At 45.9% G+C, this 13,746-nt stretch overlaps 1 protein-coding gene across 1 annotated transcript in view; it reads right to left on the minus strand.

The window, feature by feature from the left end:
- LOC141058319 (solute carrier family 22 member 6-B-like) overlaps nt 1-13,746 on the minus strand; it is an 89,537-nt gene that overhangs the window by 19,168 nt on the left and 56,623 nt on the right. The window contains exon 6 of the mRNA XM_073554524.1: nt 3,139-3,257. Within this exon, the coding sequence (XP_073410625.1) occupies nt 3,139-3,257 (119 nt within the window). The remainder of the gene's footprint in view (nt 1-3,138; nt 3,258-13,746) is intronic.

The raw sequence follows: 13,746 nt of genomic DNA on the forward strand, positions 1-13,746 counted from the left end.
ACAGAACAATGGAAAGGACACCATTGTAGGCATTTACTACAGGCCGCCTGTGCAAGCTGAAGATATGGATGAACTCTTTATGCATCAAATAGCCAAGTTCTCCAAAAAATATGACATAGTTGTCATGGGAGATTTCAACTATCCAGACATTTGTTGGGAATCTCTCTCAGGCAAAACTAACAGGTCAAGGAAATTCTTATCCTCTCTTGCTGACAACTTTATCTTCCAAAAGGTAGGGGAGAAAACAAGGGGAACTGCTACCTTGGATCTAATCCTTATAAACAGGGATTAAATGGTTGAGGAGGTAAAAGTGGCTGGGACCCTAGGAGGTAGCGACCATGCTATTTTAGAATTTTGGATAACTAGAGGCGGAAGACCTGTGACGACTCAGACGTCAAGGTTAGATTTCAGAAAGGCAGATTTTAAGGGATTCAGAAAGAGAATTGGAGGGATCCAATGGCTGGATATCCTTAAAGACAAAAATGTCCAGGAAGGATGGGAAATCTTGAAAAATGAAATTCTCAAAGCACAGTTGTTAACAATTCCGAGAAGAGGGAAGAATAGGAAGCATTTAAGGAAACCAGGATGGATGAACACAGAACTTAAGCACATGCTAAAAAGGAAGAAAAAAATGTTTATAAAATGGAAAGAGGGAGGCATATCTAAAGAAGAATATAATGCTGTCTGCAGAACCTGCAGGGCACAAATCAGATTATTTAAAGCTGGAAATGAATTGAGGCTTGCAAGAGATGTCAAAAGCAATAATAAAGGATTTTGGGGATATGTCAAAAGTAAAAGAAAAGTCAAAGATGCTATAGGATTTTTGCAGGATGAAAATAATGAAATGGTAAGACAGGATGTTGAGAAGGCTGAACTTTTAAATTCCTATTTTGCATCTGTTTTCTCTCAGAAAGGAAATGTAACATCAACTGTTATTCACTGTCCTATTAAGGGAATAGAAGAATCCAGGATATCTATAAACAGAAAGATAGTGAGGAAACACTTAGCTAACCTAAATGAATTCAAGTCTCCCGGTCCAGATGAATTACACCCCAGAGTACTGAAGGAGATAGCAGAAGAAATTTTTGAACCCCTCTCCATAATCTTTGAAAATTCTTGGAGAACAGGAGAAGTGCCAGAAGACAGGAGAAGAGCAAATGTTGTTCCTATCTTCAAAAAGGGGAAGAAGGTGGACCCAGGCAACTATAGGCCGGTGAGTCTGACTTCTATACCAGGAAAGATCTTTGAACAAATTATTAAACAACATGTATGTCAATACCTGGATAAGAATGAAGTGATTAAACAGAGTCAGCATGGGTTTGTAACTATTAAGTCATGTCAGACTAACTTAATTTCCTTCTATGACGGAATCACTGATTGGGTGGATCAAGGAAATGCTGTAGATATAGAATATCTTGACTTCAGCAAAGCATTTGACAAAGTCTCTCATACAATCCTTATTGAAAAAATGACTAAGTATGGAATGGACAAGGCAACTGTTAGGTGGATTCATAACTGGCTTAGTGATCGGACCCAAAGAGTGGTCGTAAATGGCTGCACATCCAGTTGGAAGAATGTCTCAAGTGGGGTACCACAGGGCTCTGTCCTGGGCCCTGTATTGTTCAACATCTTTATCAATGATTTAGATGAAGGAATTGAGGGTAAACTGATTAAATTTGCTGATGACACAAAGCTAGGAGGGATAGCTAATACTAGAGAAGAGAGAGAGAGGATTCAAAAAGATTTAAATAAACTGGAGAAGTGGGCAGCAACTAACAGAATGGTTTTTAACAGGGAGAAATGCAAAGTACTACATCTGGGCAATAAAAATGAAAAAAGCATATACAGAATGGGAGGAATAGGGCTAAGTGACAGCACATGTGAAAAAGACTTGGGTATACTAATAGATCACAGACTGAAAAAGGCAAATGCAATTCTAGGATGTATTAACAGAAGCATACAGTCTAGATCGCGTGAAGTCATTATTTCCCTCTACTCCTCTTTGGTGAGACCTCATCTGGAATATTGTGCCAGTTTTGGGCACCACATTTTAAAAAAGACATCAGCAAACTGGAGCAAGTTCAGAAAAGAGCGACCAGAATGGTGACCGGTCTGCAAACCCTGTCTTATGAGGAAAGGTTGCAGGATTTGGGAATGTTTAGTTTGCAAAAGAGAAGACTGAGAGGAGACTTAATAGCTGTCTACAAATATCTAAAGGGCTGTCACATTGTAGAAGGATCAACTTTATTCTCATTTGCACAAGGAAAGACTAGAAGCAATGGGATGAAACTGAAGGGGAGGAGACACAGATTAGATATTAGAAAAAACTTTTTGACAGTTAGAGTGATCAATGAGTGGAACAAGCTGCCACGAGAAGTGGTGAGTTCTCCTTCAATGGAAGTCTTCAAACAGAGGCTGGACAGACATCTGACTGGGATGATTTAGCGAATCCTGCTTTGAGCAGGGGGTTGGACCAGATGGCCCAGGAGGTCCCTTCCAACTCTACGATTCTATGATTCTATGATTCTATAAAGCCAGCACAAGTTCTGCTGTAGCATATTCAGCAATCAGTGATTTCTTCTGGAGTGTGTACTGTACATTATTGCTATAAGTATATTTGCGTATAGAAATAACAGGGAATTTCAACATGCATGCAGGTTTGGACAGCGAGAGTTGAAATCAGTGATTAGGAGACCTGCACTGAAAGTTGCTGTCTGGTAATTTTTAAAGATTGATAACAACAGCTTGTCAGGAGCTGAGAGGGAGGGTTGGGAGGTGAGCAGCTATAGCTGTATAAAAATCAATGGGCTGGAGAGGTGGCTTGGAGTTAACTACTCTCCTGGAATGTAACTATTGCCCACTCTGAGCCAGGGTCTTGCCAGGCTCTGGTGGCCCAGCTGCATAGAAACCAGTTGTACACCATGAAAGATAAAAGCTGTCATTGCAGGAGAATGACAGCAGATTTAAAAAATCAAGTCAATTGCAAGCTTACTTATTTTCATGCAATCTAATTAACATTATATAATAAATTAGGAACACACCTTCTAGCATCAAATTAACCATGTTGAATAACTTTACAGCAGTTTCTATTACAGTACTTAATCATAAGGTAAGGTTAAAATTGAGCCTCAAACTTACCAAGTGCAACATATACAAAAAGATATCCGACGCACCACAGGTGTCTTTATCAGATCTAACGCCGAATATTTACTTCCATGAGCAGCATTTATTTCTCTTTGCATGTCATATTTAATGGTCTAGAAAAAAAGAGAAAGTTGATCACATGTTACTTTCCAGTATTGCATGCTTTTCAAGTGAGGAGGACACGAGACAACACAGGGTAAAAATATATATATTTTCACATTAACTTTATTAAATTACTTGCAGCATCAAGGATAGGTCAGGAACAAAACACTGACATAGGCTGCAACCTCCTGATACAATATAGAAAAGAGGTATTAATACCTGATTGCTAAGGATGGAATGTGACCTTTTCAGTTTAAAATGAGAGTTTTTCAACAAGTATGAAAAGTAGCGTACATGTATGTAAGATTTCATTTCTACCATTCTACAAGCTCTCAAAATTTACAAACGGTAAGGATTTATATGTAAGGGGGTGAAACACTGAAGGAGCCGAGGGGGAGTTGCCTTCCTAGCTCCGTGCCCGGAACCATCGAGCAGGGCATTAGGTTCCCCGGGGGATGCTTTAGGGGACTGTACTAGAACCAGGAACAAGGAAGCCTGCAGAGCAAAGGGCGGGAGAAAAGTATGGGCTTTTGTCAGAGCAGCTCAGGGACGGGAGCAGAGAGGACGCTGACACAGGAGAGACAAGTGCAGCAACTGAACACTAAGGGACCGCAGACATAGGCGGTGAGCACTGAGTACGAGAAGCCTGTCACTGCACCGCTTGGAGGGCTGGTCGCTCCCCTCCTGTTAGAAACTTTGTCACACCGACAGACCACGTCCCTTGACAAGACGCTCCCCGGCAGTGAGACCCTGCCTTACCCTGAGATGCTTCCCTGCGACCAAGGAGCATACCGTAATGTGACACTGACCTGCCAAAAGAGACTGTCCCAGGCAGAGCCCCTGACCCTGGTGAGGGAACGCCGCTGCCACAGCAGAGGGAAGGAGCTTGAATACAGGGGGATGCCACCATCCCCATACCCCTTGGGTTCCCATGTTAACCCCTCATACGCCAGTTGGACTATACCTAGGACCCCAGAGACAGAAGACATCAAGCACCCCTTGTGCCTGGGTGCTTACGAGGGAGCAGAGTGATCTCTTTAATTAAGATTTCCAGAAACTGATAAGTTTCTTTCCCCCATAAGAGAATAACTTTCTGTTGTTTTGCACTTCTGTTATTTTTCCAGTTTCTGATATTATCCTTTACAGCATTTTCTCTGTAATATTATATGCTTACCAGTATTACTCCCTGTAAATAAACCTCCCCTTTAACTGTTGGTCTGCCTGCTCTGTGGTGACATACATTCCTCCTGCACCTTATTACTCTTGGTGTAGTCGGCTGGATGTCACACGAAGACACGGACAGAGCGGACCAAGCAGTCAGGGAATGCCCCAAGACTAGCATCTCCTTGGGAGCTATGTTGAATAATCTGCCGAGGTTTACGGGGAACAATGTGATGTTATGGAACTGGACAGAGAGAATTCAGGGGTTACTGCGGATGCACCCCCTGGCACCAGCACTAAAGGCAGAACTAGCCTTGATGGCCCTAGAGGGGGAGGCATGGGACTCTGTCATGCATAGACCCCCCTAGAAAGAAATACTTTGCAGAAAGTGTTATGTATCCTAGAGGAGACACATGGGGACCCACTGACGTAGGGGAACTACGGATGCGACTGTTCCATCGGGTGCAAAGAGAGAGGGAGACCGTGACCCAGTTTATGAATGCCCTACAAGAGCTTCACGCTGCTATCAAAAGAAAGGACGGGGTAGGTGTAGGGTTAGTAGACGTGGTGCTCAGAGACCAGATGCTGACGGGGTTACGTGACGGAATGATGAAGCAGGCTATGCGAGAGCGCCTGCGGGTGAAGCCAGGCATGACCTTTTCAGAAGTAGGTAGTGAGGTGCGCACGCGCGAGCAAGAGCAGGATGTGACAGGCTCGGTGGGAAAGGTGCGGAGCAGGGAGGCAACTAGCACTGAAGACAAAGTCCCCTGATGGGTGGAAGACCTGAGGATGGAGATCAGTCAGTTCCGAGAAGAAATGGCGACTTCCAGGAGAACCCAGGCAGAGGGGCCCGAACCACGGATGCGGGTAACAGGAGCTGTTCCCCGAAGAGAAGCTACAGCTACCCCGAGAAGACGCCCCCTCACATGCTATACTTGTGGAGAGCCCGGTCTTATTGACTGGTGGTGTCCCCAGAGGAGCCGACCATCCCCACGGCTCCCCTTAAACTAGGGGACTCTGAGCACGAGGGACACCGCCGGAGCGAGAAGAACAGAGGAGTGAAAATAGTCCCACCAGCGTTGTTTCCATGTGCACCTTGGTATGGGCCGAAATCAACGGGAGAGCTGTGTGATGCCTGGTAGACACCGTTTCACAAGTGACCTCTATGCCCGAAATTGTTTTTCGTAGACACTTCACAGAGGCGCTGCGGCCTGAGTGGGGCCCAGTCATTAAACTTACGGCGGCCAATCACCTACCCATCTCGGTCGCAGGGGTGGTGTGGCTGAACATAGAAGTCTGTGGAAAAGATGTGGGGAGAAAAGGAGTAGTATTGGTAGATGGAGAAGCCGCTCGGGATCATACTGTAACCCTGGGTATGAACGTGCTTAAAGACCTCGGAAGCCTACGACTCAACGAGACCCCAGATCAATTCTTACGACAGTGGAGTGACCAGACCCCACAGAAGAAGGTCTTCCAACAACTGATCCGGGCAGCAAGGGTCCGGGAAATCTGCAGCGGCGGAAAAGAACTAGGCAAAGTCATCATCCCTGCTTCTGTGAACCGAATGCTACCCCTTGGACAGACCGTACTTCCCCTGCCGGTGCGAACAGGAGTCCCACTAGAAGGAGCGGAGGTGCAGGTGGAGCCTAGCCCAGCCGACCAATTGCCATCAGGGATACTAGTCGCATGGACCCTCGCCACTGTGCGAAACGGCACCACCCTCGTGCGCTGTGTGAACTTGGGAGAGACTGATGTGACCCTGGCTCCCAGAGAAGAATTGGCCCACATTCTAGGCGTACCAGATGAGCTGGTGCCTTCCGAAACAGTGCAGTTGACTGCCAAAGCAGAAGACCCATGGTTGGTGACGGTGAAGGCGGAGGTCGCCCCAGATCCCTGGGTGTTACAAGAAGGCCGACGGATACGAGAGCAAATGCGGGCAGAACTCTCAGAAATGCCCTCTCATCATGTTCCCCAGGTGGAGGCCTTGCTGGGGAAGTACCAGGAGGTGTTTGAAAAGGATGACGATGATTTTGGGCGCACGACGGCCATTACCCATGAGATACCCACTGGGGACGCGGTACCGATACGGGAGAGATATTGCCAGATACCCTCACAAATGTATCAAGAGGTTAAGGGAATGCTGTCACAGATGCTGAAGAAGGGAGTGATCCGTGAGAGCCAGAGCCCATGGGCTGCCCCCATCGTCTTGGTGCAGAAAAAAGATGGAACTCTACGTTTCTGTGTGGATTACCGCCGGCTCATTGCTTGCACAGTGCGAGATTCATATCCACTACCACGGATAGAGGAGTCCCTGTCAGCACTGGGAAATGCCTGATATTTTTCCACACTGGACCTGGCCAGCGGGTACTGGCAAGTACCCATGTCTGAACAAGACCGAGCCAAGACGGCCTTCATTCTCCCGATGGGACTATTTGAGTTCGACCGCATGCCCTTCGGGCTGGCCAACGCCCCAGGAACATTTCAGCGTCTTATGGAACGGTGTCTGGGGGACCTGAACTTCGAAGCCAACCTGATTTACCTGGACGATATAATCATCTTTTCTCCCACCGTTGAAGAACATCTCCGGAGACTGGAGCAAGTTCAGAGTCGGCTACAAAAATTTGGTTTGAAGGTGAAACCCCAAAAGTGCCACCTCTTCCGAACACAAATTGACTATCTGGGGCATGTGGTCTCTGCCGAGGGAGTGAAGCCCTTGCAGGAGAAGATCGCTGAGGTGCAGGAGTGGCCGACCCCAAAAACCGTGAAGGATGTACAAGCATTCCTGGGACTCACAGGATGCTTCCGGCGCTTTGTGAAGGATTTCACCCGCATCGCAAACCCCCTCCTGGAATTGCTGAAAGGAGCACCCTCATGAAGGAGATAGCAGAAGAAATTTTTGAACCCCTCTCTATAATCTTTGAAAATTCTTGGAGAACAGGAGAAGTGCCAGAAGACTGGAGAAGAGCAAATGTTGTTCCTATCTTCAAAAAGGGGAAGAAGGTGGACCCAGGCAACTATAGGCCGGTGAGTCTGACTTCTATACCAGGAAAGATCTTTGAACAAATTATTAAACAACATGTATGTCAATACCTGGATAAGAATGAAGTGATTAAACAGAGTCAGCATGGGTTTGTAACTAATAAGTCATGTCAGACTAACTTAATTTCCTTCTATGACGGTATCACTGATTGGGTGGATCAAGGAAATGCTGTAGATATAGTATATCTTGACTTCAGCAAAGCATTTGACAAAGTCTCTCATACAATCCTTATTGAAAAAATGATTAAGTATGGAATGGACAAGGCAACTGTTAGGTGGATTCATAACTGGCTTAGTGATCGGACCCAAAGAGTGGTCGTAAATGGCTGCACATCCAGTTGGAAGAATGTCTCAAGTGGGGTACCACAGGGCTCTGTCCTGGGCCCTGTATTGTTCAACATCTTTATCAACGATTTAGATGAAGGAATTGAGGGTAAACTGATTAAATTTGCTGATGACACAAAGCTAGGAGGGATAGCTAATACTAGAGAAGAGAGAGAGAGGATTCAAAAAGATTTAAATAAACTGGAGAAGTGGGCAGCAACTAACAGAATGGTTTTTAACAGGGAGAAATGCAAAGTACTACATCTGGGCAATAAAAATGGAAAAAGCATATATAGAATGGGAGGAATAGGGCTAAGTGACAGCACATGTGAAAAAGACTTTGGTATACTAATAGATCACAGACTGAATATGAGTCAACAATGTGATGCAGCAGCAAAAAAGGCAAATGCAATTCTAGGATGTATTAACAGAAGCATACAGTCTAGATCACGTGAAGTCATTATTTCCCTCTACTCCTCTTTGGTCAGACCTCATCTGGAATATTGTGTCGTTTTGGGCACCACATTTTAAAAAAGACATCAACAAACTGGAGCAAGTTCAGAAAAGAGCGACCAGAATGGTGACCGGTCTGCAAACCCTGTCTTATGAGGAAAGGTTGCAGGATTTGGGAATGTTTAGTTTGCAAAAGAGAAGACTGAGAGGAGACTTAATAGCTGTCTACAAATATCTAAAGGGCTGTCACATTGTAGAAGGATCAACTTTATTCTCATTTGCACAAGGAAAGACTAGAAGCAATGGGATGAAACTGAATGGGAGGAGACACAGATTAGATATTAGAAAAAACTTTTTGACAGTTAGAGTGATCAATGAGTGGAACAGGCTGCCACGAGAAGTGGTGAGTTCTCCTTCAATGGAAGTCTTCAAACAGAGGCTGGACAGACATCTGACTGGGATGATTTAGCGAATCCTGCTTTGAGCAGGGGGTTGGACCAGATGGCCCAGGAGGTCCCTTCCAACTCTACGATTCTATGATTCTATGATTCTATGTGCGAAGAACCTGAATGTACACTGGGGAGAGCAACAGGAGAAGGCATTCCAGGCCCTGAAGAAGGCCCTGACGGAGGCCCCGGTGTTGGCCTACGCTGATTTCACGCAGCCGTTCATCTTGCACACTGACGAAAGTCTACAAGGACTCGGGGCAGTACTCTCACAGATGCAGAATGGGAAGGAGCGTGTCATTGCATACGCCAGTCGCTCCTTACATGATTCAGAAAGAAATCCAGAAAATTACAGCTCATTCAAGCTGGAGTTGTTGGCGCTGGTGTGGGCAATGACTGAGAAGTTTGCAGAGTATTTGGCCGGCTCGGAAGTCCACATGTGTATGGATAACAATCCGTTGGCCCACCTCAAAACAGCAAAGCTAGGGGCCTTAGAACAACGTTGGGTAGCACGAATGGCAAAATTCCGGTACAGGATCTCCTACAGGAGAGGAGTGGAGAATACTCATACGGATGCCCTTTTGCGAGTAGACTACTGCCCGCCAGCGCCCAGCCGGGATGAAGAGTTGGAGGCTATAGAGGTTCCAGAATTTGGAGGGACTGCCAGGACGGTGGCAGCGACGCGAGAGACAGCTCAAGGAAGTACACCCGAGAATTTGTTGGAACAACCCCGTGATGAGTGGGTCCGGATACAGCAAGAAGACCGAGAGATAGCCCAGCTGAGGTGGTGGCTCGTAACCGAGCAGGTTCCCGGCCAGAGTGAGCGGGCAGCCATGCCTCCTGAGATGTTGAAAATGTTGCGCCAGTGGGAGCGGCTACAGTTACGGGATGGAATCTTGTACAGGAAAGTGTACCTTCAATCTGAACTGAGCTTAGTTTGGCAAACGATCATCCCCTTGTCACTGGTAGAACAGTTGGCTAAGGAAGCACACGAGAAGGGGGCACACTTCGGGACGCAAAAAACATTTCAGTGGCTGCAACGGTTGTTCTATCATCCCCACATGAGGACCATCGTGGAGAAAGTATGTCAGCAGTGCCGAAATTGTGAACTAGTTAAGCCGCTGGAACAGCGGGCCCTACAGAAACGGTGAGGTCCTCTGCCCCCATGGAGTTACTGGCCATAGACTACTTGATGATTGGCCCAGCGCACCAGGGCTATGAACATTGCCTGGTAATGATCGACAACTATTCCAAATTTGCTGTGGTTACACCTACTCGAGACCAGATTGCAGAATCTGCGGCCTATGCTATCTGTAAACATTTCATTCAAGTATACGGGTGTCTCAAGCGAATTCATTCGGATCAAGGGGCCTGCTTCCTGGGAAAGGTGATGGAAGAGTTGCATCACTTGTACAAAATCGATATGTCTTGGACCACCCCTTACCATCCACAGGGGAATGGAGCTTGTGAGAGATTCAACCGCACTCTGATCCAAATGCTGAGGACACTTGAAGAAGATAAAAAAGCACGCTGGACTGAGTCCGTCCCCGAATTGGTGTGGGCATATAATAACCGTCAACACAGTACCACAGGGTTCACGCCCTATTCGCTGTTCTTCGGCTGACCCGGGAAGGGACTGACTGAATTGGCGTTAGAACCTGAGGAGGTCTACCAGCGGACGGGGGTGTACTCCTGGGTTCGAGAACATCGTTGCCGGCTACGGACCATTCAATGGTTGGGGCAGAACCGGCTCCGAGGGTTGGAACACCCGCAGGTCCCTCCCCAGAAGGGGACGGTCCTACGACCAGGGGATAGAGTCTTAGTCAGAGAGAAGCACCCTAACAGCAGATTGGAGTGTCGGTGGGAGAAGAGCCGTTATAGGGTGAAGCGACGGCTCGGTAGGCGAGGACCCGTCTATGAAGTTCAGCCTGAAACAGGTGAAGAACTCCCCACTCGTACATTTCATCATAATATGCTGCATCCCAGTTTGTCTCAAGATCCTCCAGTGGTGCCATCTGTCCCAGCTCCCCCGGTGGCTGAACCCGTGTTCATTCCTGAGGACGAAGAAGATGGAGACTCTACTCCTTCAGGGAGACCCGGAATCTGGGCTGGTGCCTGAAACGACGGAAGTAACTGAGGAGGCTCCAACTTCCACTTTTCCGGTGGCTGATTCCACAACCTCCACTGATCTGAGACATTCTGAACGATCAATGGCAGGTGTGCCCCCCAGACGCTACAATCAGGACGAATTCATCTGGCAGAAAATTGTACGAGGTCTGGACGATTGTCAGCAAAAACTCCAGAAACTCTCGCCCGTGGAATAGCGAGCTCACAGAGAGGGGGAATGTATGGGGGTGAAACACTGAAGGAGCCGAGGGGAGTTGCCTTCCTAGCTCTGTGCCCGGAACCATCGGGCAGGGCATTAGATTCCCCGGGGTGATGCTTTAGGGGACTGTACTAGAACCAGGAACAGGAAGCCTGCAGAGCAAAGGGTGGGAGAAAAGTGCGGGATTTTGTCAGAGCAGCTCAGGGACGGGAGCAGAGAGGACGCTGACACAGGAGAGGAGAGGAGACAGGTGTAGCGACTGAACACTAAGGGACCGCAGACACAGGCGGTGAGCACTGAGCACGAGACTGAGTACGAGAAGCCTGTCACTGCACCGCTTGAAGGGCTGGTCGCTCCCCTCCTGTTAGAAACTTTGTCACACCGACAGACCACATCCCTTGACAAGATGTTCCCCTGCAGTGAGACCCTGCTTTACCGTGAGATGCTTCCCTGCAACCAAGGAGCATAACGCAATGTGACACTGACCTGCCAAGAGAGACTGTCCCAAGCAGAGCCCCTGACCCTGGTGAGGGAACGCCGCTGCTGCAGCAGAGGGAAGGACCTTGAATACAGGGGGATACCGCCATCCCCATACCCCTTGGGCTCCCACGTTAACCCCTCATACGCCAGTTGGACTATACCTAGGACCCCAGAGACAGAAGACATCAAGCACCCCTTGTGCCTGGGTGCCTACGTGGGAGAAGAGTGATCTCTTCAATTATGATCTCCAGGAACTGATAAGTTTCTTTCCCCCATAAGAGAATAACTTTCTGTTGTTTTGCACTTCTGTTATTTTTCCAATTTCTGATATTATCCTTTACAGCATTTTCTCTGTAATATTATATGTTTACCAGTATTATTCCCTGTAAATAAACCTCCCCTTTAACTGTTGGTCTGCCTGCTCTGTGGTGACATACATTCCTCCTGCACCTTATTACACTTGGTGTAGTCGGCTGGATGTCACACGAAGACAGAAAGTTTCTTTCCCCCATAAGAGAATAACTTTCTGTTGTTTTGCACTTCTGTTATTGTTCCAGTTTCTGATATTATCCTTTACAGCATTTTCTCTGTAATATTATATGTTTACCAGTATTACTCCCTGTAAATAAACCTCCCCTTTTACTGTTGGTCTGCCTGCTCCGTGGTGACATATATTCCTCCTGCACCTTATTACACTTATAAAAGAAAGACGCAATAGTTCCCACTGAAATCTGATGGTCTTCCAATGTTGGAAGTGATGATGTCTCAACCTCCAGTCACCTCACCCTGCCCACACTGATCAGACTCCAGATAGAAACTGTCGTAGAGGCAGTACTGGAGAGGGACGCGGGCTTGTAAGGGTCCGTAGACAGTTTGCAGTTTTGCCCCTTTTTTTCTCATTTTTTTTCTGAATAGATTTGTGACAAAAAATTTGTTAAGGCAGGGGTCACGCTTCAATACCCGGCACTGCCACCGGAACTCGGGACCGGAGTGTGCAGCTACATGTATTTCTATGCAGCCATACACTCCGGTCCGAGTGCTGGCGGCAGTGCCAGGTATTGATGCGAGAGACTCGCTCGAATTTCTCGCATTGCAGTTGCTAGTGTGACCCTGGCCTAAGTCTTATGCACACAGTGCTCATTTTTTCATTTTTTAAATCTGCAGCATGTCAATTCTTTCAACGTTTTCACTGCATATTTCACCCATACTAAAGAATGGGAAAAACGGATCAAAAATTCATGTTAAAAAAATTGTCAAAAAGGCAAATTTTTTTTTACTCTTTTATCCTGTATTTTTCCTGCCAGCACATCAGTATTTATAACAGATTTTCTGTTGCAAATACTGAACATGTACACATATCCTTACTGTAAATTTGATTTTATTTTTTTTTTCCGGATGTCTCTACCTTACATAAACTTTTAAAATGTAGTGGAAAACCCCTTTATTATTATTAGGCTTTCTAGGTTTAAATGGAATTTTTCAGCAGCTTTATTCCACTAACTCTAAGGCCCCTTTCACATATCCGTATAAAATTGGTAGCAGAAAAAATAGTACCGGTATCATCAGTGTTTCCTCAGTGTGCTATCTGTGTGTCATCAGTGTTTTTCCAGTATGGCACAAAAGAAAAGGAAATTACAAAGCTTCTACTATACTTTACCAGGTTAAACATGTATAGCATGCATATTTATATTACATGGACATGTGCACAAAAATATTATTATTATATATTATTATTATAAATGATATTAAATATTTCTTGTTAGAGCATCATTGATTCCATGTTGCTGTACATGAGGAGGGGTTACACACAAAATGCAAATATAAATTACAATGAGCAAACTATTAGTGACAGACAGGTACAGAGGGGAGAGGACCCTGCCCTTGTGGCCTTACAGTCTACCGGAATAAGGGTTTTTGGGGCTAACCCTTAGCTCATGAATACCAAGCACTGCAACTAATATGTATTTTTTTTGTATATGTGTTTTTTATTGCACTATTTTAAACATATACATTTAGCTGGAAGACCCCTTTAATTTTATTGGGAATAGAGTTAATTTTGGATATACAATGGAAGTAAAAATGTGGGAAGATTTGCTGCCTTAAGGTGCACTTTTTCATCGGAAGCAACGTTATTGGATCGAGTTGCTTTCCTATTCTCTGTTTATTAAAAAATACAGAAAAGAAAAATGAGATGACTCAATATCTCATTTCCAAGGGCTTTTTCAAAATCAACTTTTCTTGGTCGGGCCGATTTAAGGATATTAAAGTTTG

Source organism: Dendrobates tinctorius, unplaced genomic scaffold, assembly GCF_039654945.1.
Source record: "Dendrobates tinctorius isolate UK_male_01 unplaced genomic scaffold, ASM3965494v1 ptg000211l, whole genome shotgun sequence".
NCBI classification, from domain to species: Eukaryota; Metazoa; Chordata; class Amphibia; order Anura; family Dendrobatidae; genus Dendrobates; species Dendrobates tinctorius.